The sequence below is a fragment of the Doryrhamphus excisus genome, linkage group LG2 (genome assembly GCF_037039965.1).
Source record: "Doryrhamphus excisus strain RoL-2023G ecotype Guam linkage group LG2, RoL_Dexc_Guam_v1.1, whole genome shotgun sequence".
Taxonomy (NCBI): Eukaryota; Metazoa; Chordata; class Actinopteri; order Syngnathiformes; family Syngnathidae; genus Doryrhamphus; species Doryrhamphus excisus.
The window spans coordinates 17,584,887-17,598,366 of record NC_136358.1 but is presented as its reverse complement, the minus strand read 5'-3'; the positions used below and the strand labels follow the sequence as shown (position 1 = coordinate 17,598,366).

The 13,480-nt window shown below is 42.9% G+C and overlaps 1 protein-coding gene across 1 annotated transcript; it reads left to right on the top strand.

Annotated features, from left to right (window-relative positions):
• The first annotated feature begins 827 nt into the window (after window positions 1–827).
• adipor2 (adiponectin receptor 2) lies at window positions 828–10,998 on the top strand. The gene is made up of 8 exons (XM_058077001.2): window positions 828–968; window positions 4,848–5,112; window positions 7,743–7,922; window positions 8,798–8,969; window positions 9,148–9,334; window positions 9,408–9,595; window positions 9,672–9,865; window positions 10,447–10,998. The coding sequence occupies exons 2-8, from the start codon at window positions 4,993–4,995 to the stop codon at window positions 10,573–10,575; spliced, it is 1,170 nt and encodes a 389-aa protein (XP_057932984.2). The 5' UTR covers window positions 828–968; window positions 4,848–4,992; the 3' UTR covers window positions 10,576–10,998.
• Window positions 10,999–13,480: the final 2,482 nt, after the last annotated feature.

Sequence of the window (13,480 nt, the reverse complement as noted above, 5' to 3'; positions counted from 1 at the left end):
TTCAACATGTTTGATGCCAGCATGCCACGTTTAATTGAAAGGTCAAGTACCATATAGAAGCTAATTTTTTTAATCCTAATTGGCACTCTTAAAGCTGTCATGTTTATTACTCTGAGTTATCACACAACTGTGTTTAAATGTGTCTGCAAAAAAAGTGTAATCCTGCTTTATTTATTCATCTACAGTTGAAAAGGTTTATCTCAATGGTGACATTCCCCAAAGCAACAGAGGGAACACTTCAGAGTGGGATTAGTTATGGGAGCATGGTGCAATCCCAAGTCATTGTTATGAAACCTGCAGAAAAGAAATGTGATGTTCAAAGATTAGAGATGACACATGAACTGGTGATCTATTTGTGAGTCCAAACTCTGCTGGATCAAACAGTCATTTGCAACACAAGTGTGGACAAAAGTCAATAAGACCGCCGCTCCCAAGAAAACATGTGGAACTTGTTTGGTGGTGCAACAGTGGACCCGATCAACCAGAACACTGAAACTTACACAACTACTATAATCCAGTTGTGTGGGATTTGTTGTCATGGGAAGGAAATTCCCATTATATTTATTTGCACTTTATCTCAACACTAATAAAAAAGTGCACAGATATAGACAATAAATTAATACGTTTATTATAATAAATAACTCAATAACAATCGCGCAGAAATATTTCAATGAGAAAGTTAATAACTTCTTGAGTGTAGACGTTTCTTGAATAAAAAACTACAAAAGAGTTACTCAATCTCGCCTAATTCCCTTCTTGTTTCCGGGTGTGCGATGATTGGTCCGCTCTTCCACACACGCCCAATGCGATTGGCTAGCCGGCTCTCATGCGAGGTACGTCACGTGGAGCAAGATGAGAGTTGTGTGGTCAGTGAACAACAGAGTAGAGTACAGCGAAACCGAGCGACGGTTGACAACTCACCGACTCCACATCACAAAGAACATTCAGCCGTCTAAAGTCGCCACCAGGTACAGTATACAGCTCTTTTCGCCGTTTATGGTCATTTATGTGTCCCGTTTGTTGTTTTGGGACATTTGACGTAATTTGGCACTTTATTAGTGCTATCGTGTGAAGAAGCTAGCAAGCGTCGCGACATGGCTAATCGTGGTTGTCAAAACAAAACAAGGAGAACCATAAATAAAGAAAGATACGCGTATTTGTTTGTCATTTAAGTGATTTTTGTCGTTTTACAATGGCTGTTTGTGAGAGCTTTAACTGGGAAAAGCTGTCAGGAAAGACACGCTAGGAGTTACGGAGTTATTTTGTGGTTTCTTCTGTTAGCGAGCTAGCTCGGCTGGCTAGCTCGGTGTAAACAAACCTTGTTGGCGGGGCTGCCCGTTGACATGCCTGTCTGTAATGTTGGCGTCATACACAACTTACATCATATACTACACGACGTTTTTATCACGGCTTGTTTCGTTATGTGTGTGTGCTGCAAAGCGTCTGTCAGCCAGGGTAGAGAGAGAGAGAAAGAGTCTGTCTGGAGTTTGGGCTTGTCTTTTGTCTCGCTGTTGTATTGGAAAGGCAACTTCCGGTACATTTGTGGCTGTTTGGGTAAGTATCTGCTATAAAGCTGTGAATTTGGACTATTTTATTCAATAAATGTTAGATTATGTGCGATAACATACAGTGAAATGCATTTTTAGGATTTATTGTATCGCTAGTTGGTAGCAATCTCCACATACAGTACCTTTTATATATCCATATAGATTTATAATGTTAGTGATTGCGTACAAATGATTGGACATTCATAGAAAAACAATTTTCTAAAGCCTGAAAAAACTTGCCAGGCCACAGAGGATAATGAGTAGAAATTAAAGCAAAATTCACCCCAAATTATGACAGGCAAGTTCAGGAGTTGTGTGCAAGGAGGAGTTTGTTTCCATAGTGGCATTCCTCGCATTAATACATTCATGGTTTGTGTTTGTGTGTGTGTGTGTGTGTGTGTGTGTGCTTATCCTGTTTTTCTTGTCTTCCTGTCTCAACAAAGCATGTAGGCATGCCATTAATATTTAATAACCTGTGCTGATGATCGCCGATGAATTGGAACCAAACTTTTCTTGTTTAAACAACACTCGCACTCGTCCCATTTTTATTTAAGTGTCAAAACTCATTTTGCATTTTTAATCTCCCTTTGGGACGCTGACAGTGTGTCACTTTCTTTAAGAGTAGAGAAAGTGTGTTTTTATGATTACACGCAAACACGCTTCAGTGGATGTGACACCACAGCAATTCTCTTAAAAAAAGCACAGTCTGCTCTTTGTGTGTCTTTAAAAGAGTCATATTTCAGTTGGGATATCATATTTAGTAGAGTTGATGCTCAAACTTCCTGAGCCGATCTGTGCACCCTGCAATGGATTTAGGATTTTTTACAGGAAAGACGACTGAGGAAATTATTGCATAATCACGTCAACAGGACAGGCTGCTAAACATAGCTCTAAATGGAGAAAAAGTGCTAAAAGTTCATTCAAAGCATGATAAATGTCACCAGCTGGCTAAAACTTTTTTTTTGTGTCTTTAAAACCCTAGTTTGTGTTCATGTCTTTTTATAGAAAGTAGCTTTCGGCTCCTTGTCATCAGCGCATACTATTTTTATCTCTATGTGACCACCTTTGAATTACTTACCGCCCACTAGCTTGAAAAAAAAAAAAACCCACAGCATTTATTTAGTAAAGCCACCAGAGACACCAGCACCCTTGTGTTCACGTGTAAAGACGGTGAGCAGAATATTTTCAAACTTAAAAAACACGATTGTGTGAGTTTAACCTCAATGATCTTTGGCTGCTAAAACAATGCGCTTCTGCTTGCTTCGGTAATCATTGTGCTGACAATGGAAAATGCAATGGAAGGACACCTGAATGTCACCTTGCAGATTATCAGTCATTCTATTGTTGTTTTTTTCCCGAAGACTGTGTCAGTACGTTGACGTTCTAGTAAGGCAATTGTAGCCATGTGATAGTAAACATAAGATAAATGTCTTTATTAAGGTTCAAGTCACTGAAGTTGTCCTTGTTGATGTCGCCATCATAAGAATACTAGTTGGACATCAGGAGATGCAGTTGCCACAGGACACACCATTAAAGGCACGTCCGCCATAGTACAGTTCAAGCTAATCATCTTAGTAAATCATGTGTAAATTATGACATAATTATTGACTAAGGTGCCCTAATTCCTGCCTCAAAAGTGCAGAAATACAGTCTGCACTCTCTGATGACTCCAATGGAGGTGCTTGGGGTTATTACTTTGAAATCCACCTATGCATAAAAGATATATACTTAAATTATCTCTCAGGAAAAACTCACAAGTCACCATTTTAGCCAATTAGAAGGCAAAAGGAAGTCACTCAGACGGAAAAGGCACAATAATAACAATTGAAATCATGGACAGTGAAAGTGAAGTTAAAACAGATTAGCACCTCGTGACTTCGGAGACCATCACGTCGATGTCCAAAGCCGCGTTGGAAGCCTGCGATGAAAGTGCAAGATGTGTTGCAACCAGCGCCATATCTAGAATTTATCTTTGTGGGACGAATAAAGGCATATCTTATCATATCTTATCATATTAAGTGACATAGATCAGATAAGAAATGACACGGCATCATAATCTATACACCATTATACAAATACTGTCCAAATATTTGAATTGTGGTGATATACTTTAACTTTAGCACATACAGAATGTCTACTGTATGCCCTTTGCTCTACTTTGAATGAGAGTAAACCCTTACTTCACTTTTTCAGTCATGTTTGTCTTTCTTCAATTTGGTCAAATATCCTCTTGCACGTGTACGAGTTTCTTCTGTCACGCTGTAACCACAGTACAGCACCTTTGCCTTGAAGGAGAAGAAGACAAAAAAAAGAAGGAATCAATTTCACATTGACTTTTCTTTTTGTGGTTCAGTTGTTCTCGTCTTCTCTGCAGTCGTCACCATCGATTTCGACTGACAGCTCCTCAGTGACAATGACTGATGATGGAGTCAAGCCAGCTGTCTCTCATTTTTTTGACACCCCTCTTATGAAACAAATATCATTTTAAATTGCATAATCCAAGTCGTGGCTAGTCGGTGAATACACTCGCAACTTGCTAGTATTGAGCTGTGTTTCAAGTCTGAGAGTAACAACTCAATGGCAAATAAACAACAATAATGGTTATTAATGGCATTGTTATTAGCTGAGGGCTGATGGCTTCATTGTGTCCTCGCTGTAGTGTAGTGGAGGTATAGCAGGGGTCTCCAAACTTTTTCCATAGTGGTTTATTTTGCCAGAAAACATCTTGATGATCCATAAGACTTTTGGCAAAATTCTCTGTGGCCACACAGCGTAAATGTAACATTGCATTTCACAAAAAAAACCCCATCATACCAGCAGTAAAAGATGGTGGTTGTAGTGTGATGGATGTAGGGCTGTTAGGACTTGCTTCAGGACCTGGAAGACTGTAATAAATGGAACCAGAAATTCTGCTGTCTACCTAAAATCCTGAAGGAGAATGTCCGGCCATCTGTTGGTGACCTCATGCTGAGGCCAACTTGAGTTCTGCAGCAGGAGAATGATCCAAAACACACCAGCACGTCCACCTCTGAATCCTATTGAGATGCTGTAGCATGACCTTTAAAAAGGCACGTCATGATGGAAAACCACTCATGTTTTGCTGTTGCTTTTTTAGTAAAAAGTATTTCTACAGTGTATCATAGTCCAAAAAAAAAGAGTTGTCAGCCGCAAATGGACCCCAGGTCACACTTTGGACACCCTTATGTAAATAATATATGTATATGAGGCACAAGGAAGCCCGTCTAGCTTAGGAATTGATTCCATCCTTTCATAACTGTGTTACTTCCTGTCTTTCCACAGCTCCACCGCATCCAGTCCTGAGTGACCGCCTCGTTACAGTCCACAAATCCGGCCGGGCCACGTCTGGTTCCGCCAGGTCTCTTCTTGCTACATCAGGCTTGGTCCAGTGTTTTTCAAACTGGACGAAGAGGAGACGAGTGGGCCCATGGGCCCGGCCTTGGTGCTGAGACACAGAACTTGTAGCCTTGCAGAGCACAGCACAGATAGCAACACAGGTTCTTCAAACGGACACCTCAGCGCCACGCAGTGCCACTCACGCAATGGGGTGAGTTGCGTACGCACACACAACATGACAGAGAAATAGAGCATACCATTAACACATCTTGCATTGAATCTCATTATAATGCACAGTCAATGGTGGCTGATTGTCTTCTGTTAATTAACAGTGTATGTTGATAGGTACAATGCTCAGTTTTAAAATAATAGTTCTAAAATATTCCAGAAACCTTTGTATGTCATCCCGTGAAGTGAATACTGTATGCCACATGTGCCAGACAGCTCTTGCATGTGCTTTATGTATTCATACATACAAAGCTGCCGCTCTGCTCAGCGCAAACACACGGAGCCATTGAACTGAAACATAATAGCTGGCGGGCGTGTGTGTGTGTGTGTGTGTGTGTGTGTGTGCATTGTGTCCAGCTCGAGTGTTTCTTGTTTTTTTTTTTTTAACCTGCTGTAACACAACACAGACACCTGAGAGGATACTTGATTCCCCCCCACCTCTGCTCCAGTCAACAAAGGGCGTCTGTCTTAACACCTTGTGGGCTGACCTTTTGAATTTTTGATTGTTTGCCGTCACACTTTTTTTAGGCTTTTTACAAAATAAACAAAAGTATGGGGTCTGCACGGTGGTGGAGTGGTTACCGCACATACCTCACAGCTGGGAGAACTGAGTTCAATCCCACCCTCGGCCATCTCTGTGTGGAGTTTGCATGTTCTCCTCGCGCATGCGTGGGTTTTCTCCGGGTACTCCGGTTTCCTCCCACATTCCAAAAACATGCTAGGTTAATTGGCGACTCCAAATTGTCCATAGGTATGAATGTGAGTGTGAATGGTTGTTTGTCTATATATGTGATACACCCAGTCCAGGGTGTATCCTGCCTCTTGTGCGAAGACAGCTGGGATAGGCTCCAGCACCCCCGCGACCCTCGTGAGGAGAAGCGGTTGAAAATGAATGAATGGCTCCCTGCATTATTTAGTTTTTTTTGTTAGTATATGGTGCTCGCTGCTTTGTGCTAAAAAAAAAATGGAAGCCCAGTCAGACAGCGAGGAATATCATAGGACATGACAACGTATTTCCACATCGTGGCTGTGAGGACTTTCACTTTCTCTCATACCACAGGAACGGTACGACGGAAAACTACGGTTTTCAAATCATGACTTTTTCATTCCTTGGTACACCTTGAAACCAAAATTCCCTTTTCACGTTTTGAAAACAGAAGAAGAATTAGTATATTTTTGCCATGCAAATAAACAGGAGTGAGTAAACAGTCTGCAGGCTCCCTATTCTTTGTCTTGCAGGCCCCCTGTATCTGCCTTGTGGAGATGTGCTGGAATGCACCATCTGCTTTTTTTCCCCCTTATTAAGGTGGCCTTTTTGGCACCCCGGCAGAGCATGTGTGAGTCACATGTCGGCTAGTCTGCATTGGGGTGGAGGGAGTTGGGGGGGGGGGGGGGTTACAGTGTACAAGGGTGAGAGCTCTTCCCTTCCTTCTCCATGTTGTTGCCTGGTTCTGGCTGTTCATTGGTGCAAGCGACACCCTCCTCAACATGTGACTCTTGTTTATGTTGAGTGTAATGTTGCATGTTCTCGGAAGATGGAGGGTTTTCCTAGAATGGTCCTGCATTTCCAACTTACTACTTATATTGTTAAAAGTTTTGTTAAAACTGCACTTACTCAGGGAATGTTTAATGAGTCTTAGGGGAGAAGGGTGTATGTTTTTGAGGCTTTTGAGAGTGAAAGTTCCCTGTTTAATCTCCTGACATGTACTTCTGGAGAAGCTCCCGTTCTTCTCAAAGAGCCCTTTTATCGCCTTAAATTCACCTGATAAGCTCACTCGTGCTCAGGACTTGATGTTGGAAATAATCAATTGATTTCATGGCGGTATTCAAACCTGGGCTGAGCCTGCAAAGGCACTGATAAGGCTGCCTCAGCTGATAATGTCTGCATACAGTACATGTGATGTGGTCGGGTATTAGCGCTTCACCGCCAGTGCAGACCGGGTGAAACGCTATCAGTGCTGCATATGTTGGTGCTAAATTACATTAGGTTACAGTTGCAAGTGCATGGTGTTCTGGTTGCATAACTGTAGAATTGACCCTTCCTCGCGGCAAGGCGAAAACGATATGGAATGTGTTCACGTTGTAGTTCCAGAATTTGCAAAAGTGTCCTCGGGCCTTACAGAAGGAGCAGTGTTTCGATGATTTCGCAACACCGCTGCTTTAGTCACATGATGAGCTGTTACATCCATGCACCCCCACCCCCTTGCTCCCTGGGAGGAATGAGATCATATCCTGGACTCCCAACACACAGCAATATTTGATTCCATAGTATAAGACGAGACTCACGTGCATGTGGCACATGCTACATATATATATATATATATATATATATATATATATATATATATATATATATATATATATCTGTGAGCTAAGCATGTTTCAGGATAGAACCCGTTTCCTAGAACCCATTACACTTACTCAGGCATCCCGTTTTGAAATGGTCACCCGATTAGGTTTCAGTCCAAATGCATCACCTGCTACTTTAGCATACGCTGTTAGCTAGCCGCTCAGAAACAACCTGAAAACCAAGATATCATCCATTATTATTGTTGGATAGCTATCACTGTGCTAAACCTCACAATCTGCTGCTCTTATCACTTGGTCTCGCAGAGTCTCCCAACGTGCCGTGAGAACAGGAGAACGGACTTGGAGGAGGAGGATGATGATGACAGAGGAGAGGCCAATGAGGAGGACCAAGCCGAGAGGAGCAGCGACGAGGGCTTCATGGGCATGACGCCGCTGCTGCAAGCTCATCACGCCATGGAGAAGATGGAGGAGTTTGTACACAAGGTAAGCTAGTTATACATATTATCTCATACCTGCACCAAGGGAAGCGTCCTTTGTCCTTTAGGTGCATGGCGACGCTCTTTAAGTGCGTAGTTGCAGCAGGAAGTGATGATATACAATCGTGGCCATGTTGGACTAGCATCACAAAGCCTGCATGAAAGAGTCATGTGTTCATTGAGCCAAGTTACTTCCAAGAAGTTACTCAGGACTTGTTAGGGTGGATGAGTCCACATCCTTTGAGGTGAAGTGCAACCAAACTTGGGAGCATTTTAGCTAGATGGTCAGATGAAAACGTGACATCATGGCGGTTGTAGTCTGACCTCACACAACTAGTTGTTTCTTGTCATTGACGGGAACGCGTCCATGACTGCCAAACACTGGAGCACTTGGAACGCGCCAGGAGCGTGCTAGGAATGTGCTAGGAACGAGCAATGAACGAGCTAGGAACGAGCTAGGAACGAGCTAGTTACTAGTGCGTTCCTAGCGCATTCCTAGCGCTCCAGTGTTTGGCAGTCATGGATGCGTTCCCGTGTTCTACTAACACGCTAGTAACACGCTAGTAACGCGCTAGGAACATTACTAGCGCGTTCCCATATTCTAGGAACGCACTAGTAACACGCTAGGAACAAGCTAGGAACGCGCTAGGAACAAGCTAGGAACGCACTGGGAACGCGCTAGGAACGAGCTCGTTACGAGTGCGTTCCTAGCGCATTAGGAATTAGGAGCTCGTTACTAGTGCGTTCCTAGCGCACTAGGAACACGCTAGGAACGTTACTAGCGCGTTCCCGTGTTCTAGGAACGCGCCAGGAACGCGCCAGGAACGCGCCAGGAACGCGCTAGGAACGTCACAAATCTGAACTGGCTTTTGCTCTCCCCAGGTGTGGGAGGGCCGGTGGCGCGTCATTCCCCACGACGTGCTCCCTGATTGGCTGAAGGACAACGACTACCTGCTCCACGGCCACAGGCCACCCATGCCTTCTTTCCGCGCCTGCTTCAAGAGCATTTTCCGAATCCACACAGAGACGGGCAACATCTGGACACACCTGCTAGGTCATACTCGCCCTTCATTCGGGATATTCAGTTCAAACATCCACCAGCACTCCCTGGTCAAATAGAAGTCAATATTTACACTTTCTACCAGGGAGGGCAAACATGTCATACTTGCTGGTCGGACAGGAAGTAGAGCTGTTGTTGTTCTACTTCCTGAATGTTTTATTTCTAACTGCAGGCTGCCTGTTCTTCCTCTGCCTGGGCCTGATGTACATGTTCCGACCCAACATGTCCTTTGTGGCGCCGGTCCAGGAGAAGGTGGCCATCGGGATGTTCTTCCTGGGCGCCATCCTCTGCCTGTCCTTCTCGTGGCTCTTCCACACCGTCTACTGCCACTCGGAGGGCGTGTCCAGAGTCTTCTCCAAGTAGGCGGATTCAAGTACTTTATCAGAATGATCAGATTCGGGACACAGTTTACAGATTTGTTTGCGTGTCCAGGTTGGACTACAGCGGCATCGCCTTCCTGATCATGGGTTCCTTCGTGCCGTGGCTCTACTACTCCTTCTACTGCTCCCCTCAGCCTTGCTTCATCTACCTGATAGTGGTGTGCGTGCTGGGACTGGCCGCCATCACCGTGTCCCAGTGCGACTTCTTCGCCACGCCGCAGTACAGAGGAGTCCGAGCAGGTACCAATCATGACTCCGCCCCCGTCCTCGCTCTCGGTGCGGTGTTGATTGTCCGTCTGTGTATTTGTATTCGCAGGTGTGTTTGTGGGCCTGGGCCTGAGCGGCGTGGTGCCCACCCTCCATTTTGTCATCAGCGAGGGTCTCATCAAGGCCACCACCATCGGACAGATGGGTTGGCTTTTCCTCATGGCCACGCTCTACATCACCGGAGCCTGCTTGTACGCCGCTCGCATCCCAGAGAGGTTCTTCCCTGGCAAGTGCGACATCTGGGTACGTCTTTTATTTTAACATCTTATGGATGGATGATCAATATATAGATGATATGGATGGACATGATGATCAATACACAGACGGGTTAGATTATTATCATAAGGTTGTGTAGGAATGCACTGTGGATCAGCCCAATAGCATGCACTGCTCGACTGTAACCACCAGAGGGCGCTGTTTACACGCTCTCAACTGGCATGCTGCGTAATAAGAACACTAGTCATTGTGTTTCATTGTTAGAAACATTAATAACAAATATAGAAAAATATAGAAAAAAAAATATAAATATATATAAAGTAGAAACACAGGGTCATTTTAGACTAATATCATAATTATTTTTTTTTAGATTTTTAATGTTTTAAAAATACCAAAATACAAAAAAAAAAAAGCCAAAATAGAATGTAACTGCAACTGCCAATTAAATTCATTTTTATTTTGATGGTTGATTATTTTATTTTTGTTATTATTATTTTTTTTAATTATCATTTTATTATTCAGTCACCTACTGAAGATCTCCTTCTCGGTTTGACCTCGACCTTCCTCCTTCTCACACACTTACGTTGTCTTTTATTTCTGTTCCCCAGTTCCACTCTCACCAGTTGTTCCACATCCTGGTGGTCGCCGGCGCTTTCGTTCACTTCCACGGCGTCTCCAACCTGCAGGAGTTTCGCTACACAGCCGGAGCGGGCTGCACCGAGGACGGCATGCTCTAACACACACAGACACACACACACACACACACACACACACATAGACACACACATTATTCACTTGTACCTTACTACAGGGAGCCAGCGCTTCTTTCTAATAGCGCACACACACACTCGCTAAAGTGGCTTGCTGTGTCACAAGTCGGCCTTGCAGGGGGCGCCATTTACAACACTGACAGGAAAACGTTGGAGCGTTCCATCTCCGCCGCCTTTTGCGGCCCGTCGCGTCAACTTTACAAGCACTACTAAACCACCTACGATAAACAACACGTTTTGGAAATGTTTTTTTATTGCAAAAACTGCATTTTTTTCTATTCAAAAGGACATTTTGGGAGTGCTTGTTTGTTTGGGTGCTGTTTTCTAATTCAGACAAAAAAGAACAATAATGGACTTGAATATCTTCCATGATTGTGAAAGTCATGGCAGGAAGGGGGCAGGGGAGAGGGGGGGGGTCTTTTTTGGGGTTGGGGTGGATTTCATAGTCACTTTTTAATTAAAAAAAATAAAAAATAAACTTTTCCATGTAAATAAGATTTCTAAATTTGGGTTATAGATTTGTATGAAATATAAATATATATATATATATATATACACATATATATTAAAAATGAGTAAAAAAAATAGATATATTGGTGATGATGGGGTGCTGCAGTTATTTCACATATGCAAGAGAAGAAGAGTTGAACTTGTCAAACAACCCACTCACCTTTTTCTCGTGTTGTCCTTAAACCAAATCTTACGTTGGCGCTCAGACCCAATTCTTAAAGGGGACCTATTATGCACCGTTTTCCACCCGTTGTATTGACTTGTAAGTCTCCTGTAGAGCACATACATACAATAACCCGCACAGAAAACTTCCAGATCTTGCAGAATCTGCACCTATTCCAGTTTGGATCCTTGGATTTGTGCTTCCTGCCAAAACGCTCGGTTTTAATTTATTCCACGCCCACTCCGCTGTGATTGGTCACACGCCCAAAGTGCTTCCTAACTTCATCAGAGGAATCGTTGGTGCTGTGGAGATCAGAAGAATATTTTTCACGGCATTAACATGTGTCCTCGTAATCAGAGAAGCAAAAATTGGGGGAGGGCGTATCTGGCCTACAGGCACGCCCACTCCTCTGTGACATCATAAAGGAACAGTTTTGTAACGCCCTCTGAAACCGAGCGTTTTGAGCCATCCCAAACTTCTTTCAGGGCTCACTTCCAAATAAGCAAACCTCATGATCTGGAAGTTAGGCATGGTTTAACACGAGAATGAAACATTCTAACAACATGTATGCGTCAGAAAAGTGGAAAAAGCATCATAGGTCCCCTTTAATAAGTAGCACTTGTCATTCATCTTCCTTTTCTTTTTTTTATAAGCCACCACTAGTATGGCTCTTCATTATTTCCAAATAAAAACATGTAAAAGAGCAGTTTATTTCTAACATGAAAATATACCAATGGACGACTGAATCGTCTGTTGACATGTTGTTAATGTTCTGTTTGACATCAATTGGTGATACTTTGTTTTGATGAAAAACATGATTTTCTTTTCTCATGATGGATTTTATTCTATTGAATGTATATTAATTTATTGCAATTGGGGCGTGGTTGTATGTTGATGGGAGTGTTTGCTTTACAGACATTTACATATGCTGTATTGTTCTAATAAAAGGCTTTTTTTGGAATTCTACTTTGTCTGCAGTTGTGAGGCTGGTTGGATGTACGGCCATATTCTTTAAAATGCCTTTGGAGACAACTTATGGTGATACATGTATGTATGTATGTATGCATTATTCCAGAGCGGAAAAGGGCAGGATAAGCAAGCTGAAAATACGATAAGGCATCCCCTTACCATTTTTGCCAAAAATCGACGTCTGGGAAAAAAAAAATAATTTTCTTTTTCTGGATGCTTCTGGGACCCCTGATGACAATGTGGGAGGTTTCCACTCCATTCCAGAGCCAAAAGGTGCAGTAAGAGCAAGCTGAAAAAGAAACAAAAAACATAAGGGGTTAGTATGGCGTTTTTTTTTTCAGATTTTTCAACTTGCTTTTAATGCACTTTTCGGGTCAAAAAAAACAAGGGAAACCTCACACATGCTCAACAGGGGGCCCAGAAGCACCCAAAAATGGCATAACATTTTAGGGCGTCAAATTTTGCCAAAAAACTTAAGGGTTTAACCCCTTACCATTGACATCTAAAAAAATTCATTTTCTGCAATTTTTGGATTCTTCTGGGACCCCTGATGACGATGTGTGAGGTTTCCACTACATTCCACAGCAGAAAAGTGCAGTTTCAGAAAGGTGAAAAAACAAAAAAACGAAAGGCTAACCCCTTACCATTTTTGCCCAAAATTGACATCTCAAAAAAAAAAAAAAATTCTGCATGTTTTGGGTCCTGCCGGGACCCCTGATGAGGGTGTGGGAGGTTTCCAATACATTCCAGAGCAGAAAAGTGCAGTTCAAGCACGCTGAAAAAAAAACAAAAAAACGAAAAGGCCTTACCATTTTTGCAGCAAATCCACACCAAAATGTACTTTCTACATTTTTTGGATGTTTCTGGGACCCCTGATGAGGGTGTGGGAGGTTTCCACTACATTCCACAGCAGAAAAGTGCTGTTCAAGCAAGCTTTTTTCAGATCCTGTGTTTCAGATGAAGTTACCTGAGGGTTTTTCTTTGCATCTCGAACAATTTTCCTTGCAGTTGGTGCAGAAATTTTTGTTGGGTCTGCCTGACCGTGGTTGGGTTTCAACAGAATTCCTCTCTCTTCACTTCTTGATTGGAGTTCTAACACCGCTGACGGGCATCTTCAATTCCTTGGATTTCTTTTCATGTCCTTTTCCTGTTTTATGCAGTTGGATTACCTTGTTTTGCAGATCCTTTGACAATTCTTTTGTGTTCTCCATGAGGCAGAAACCAAAACGT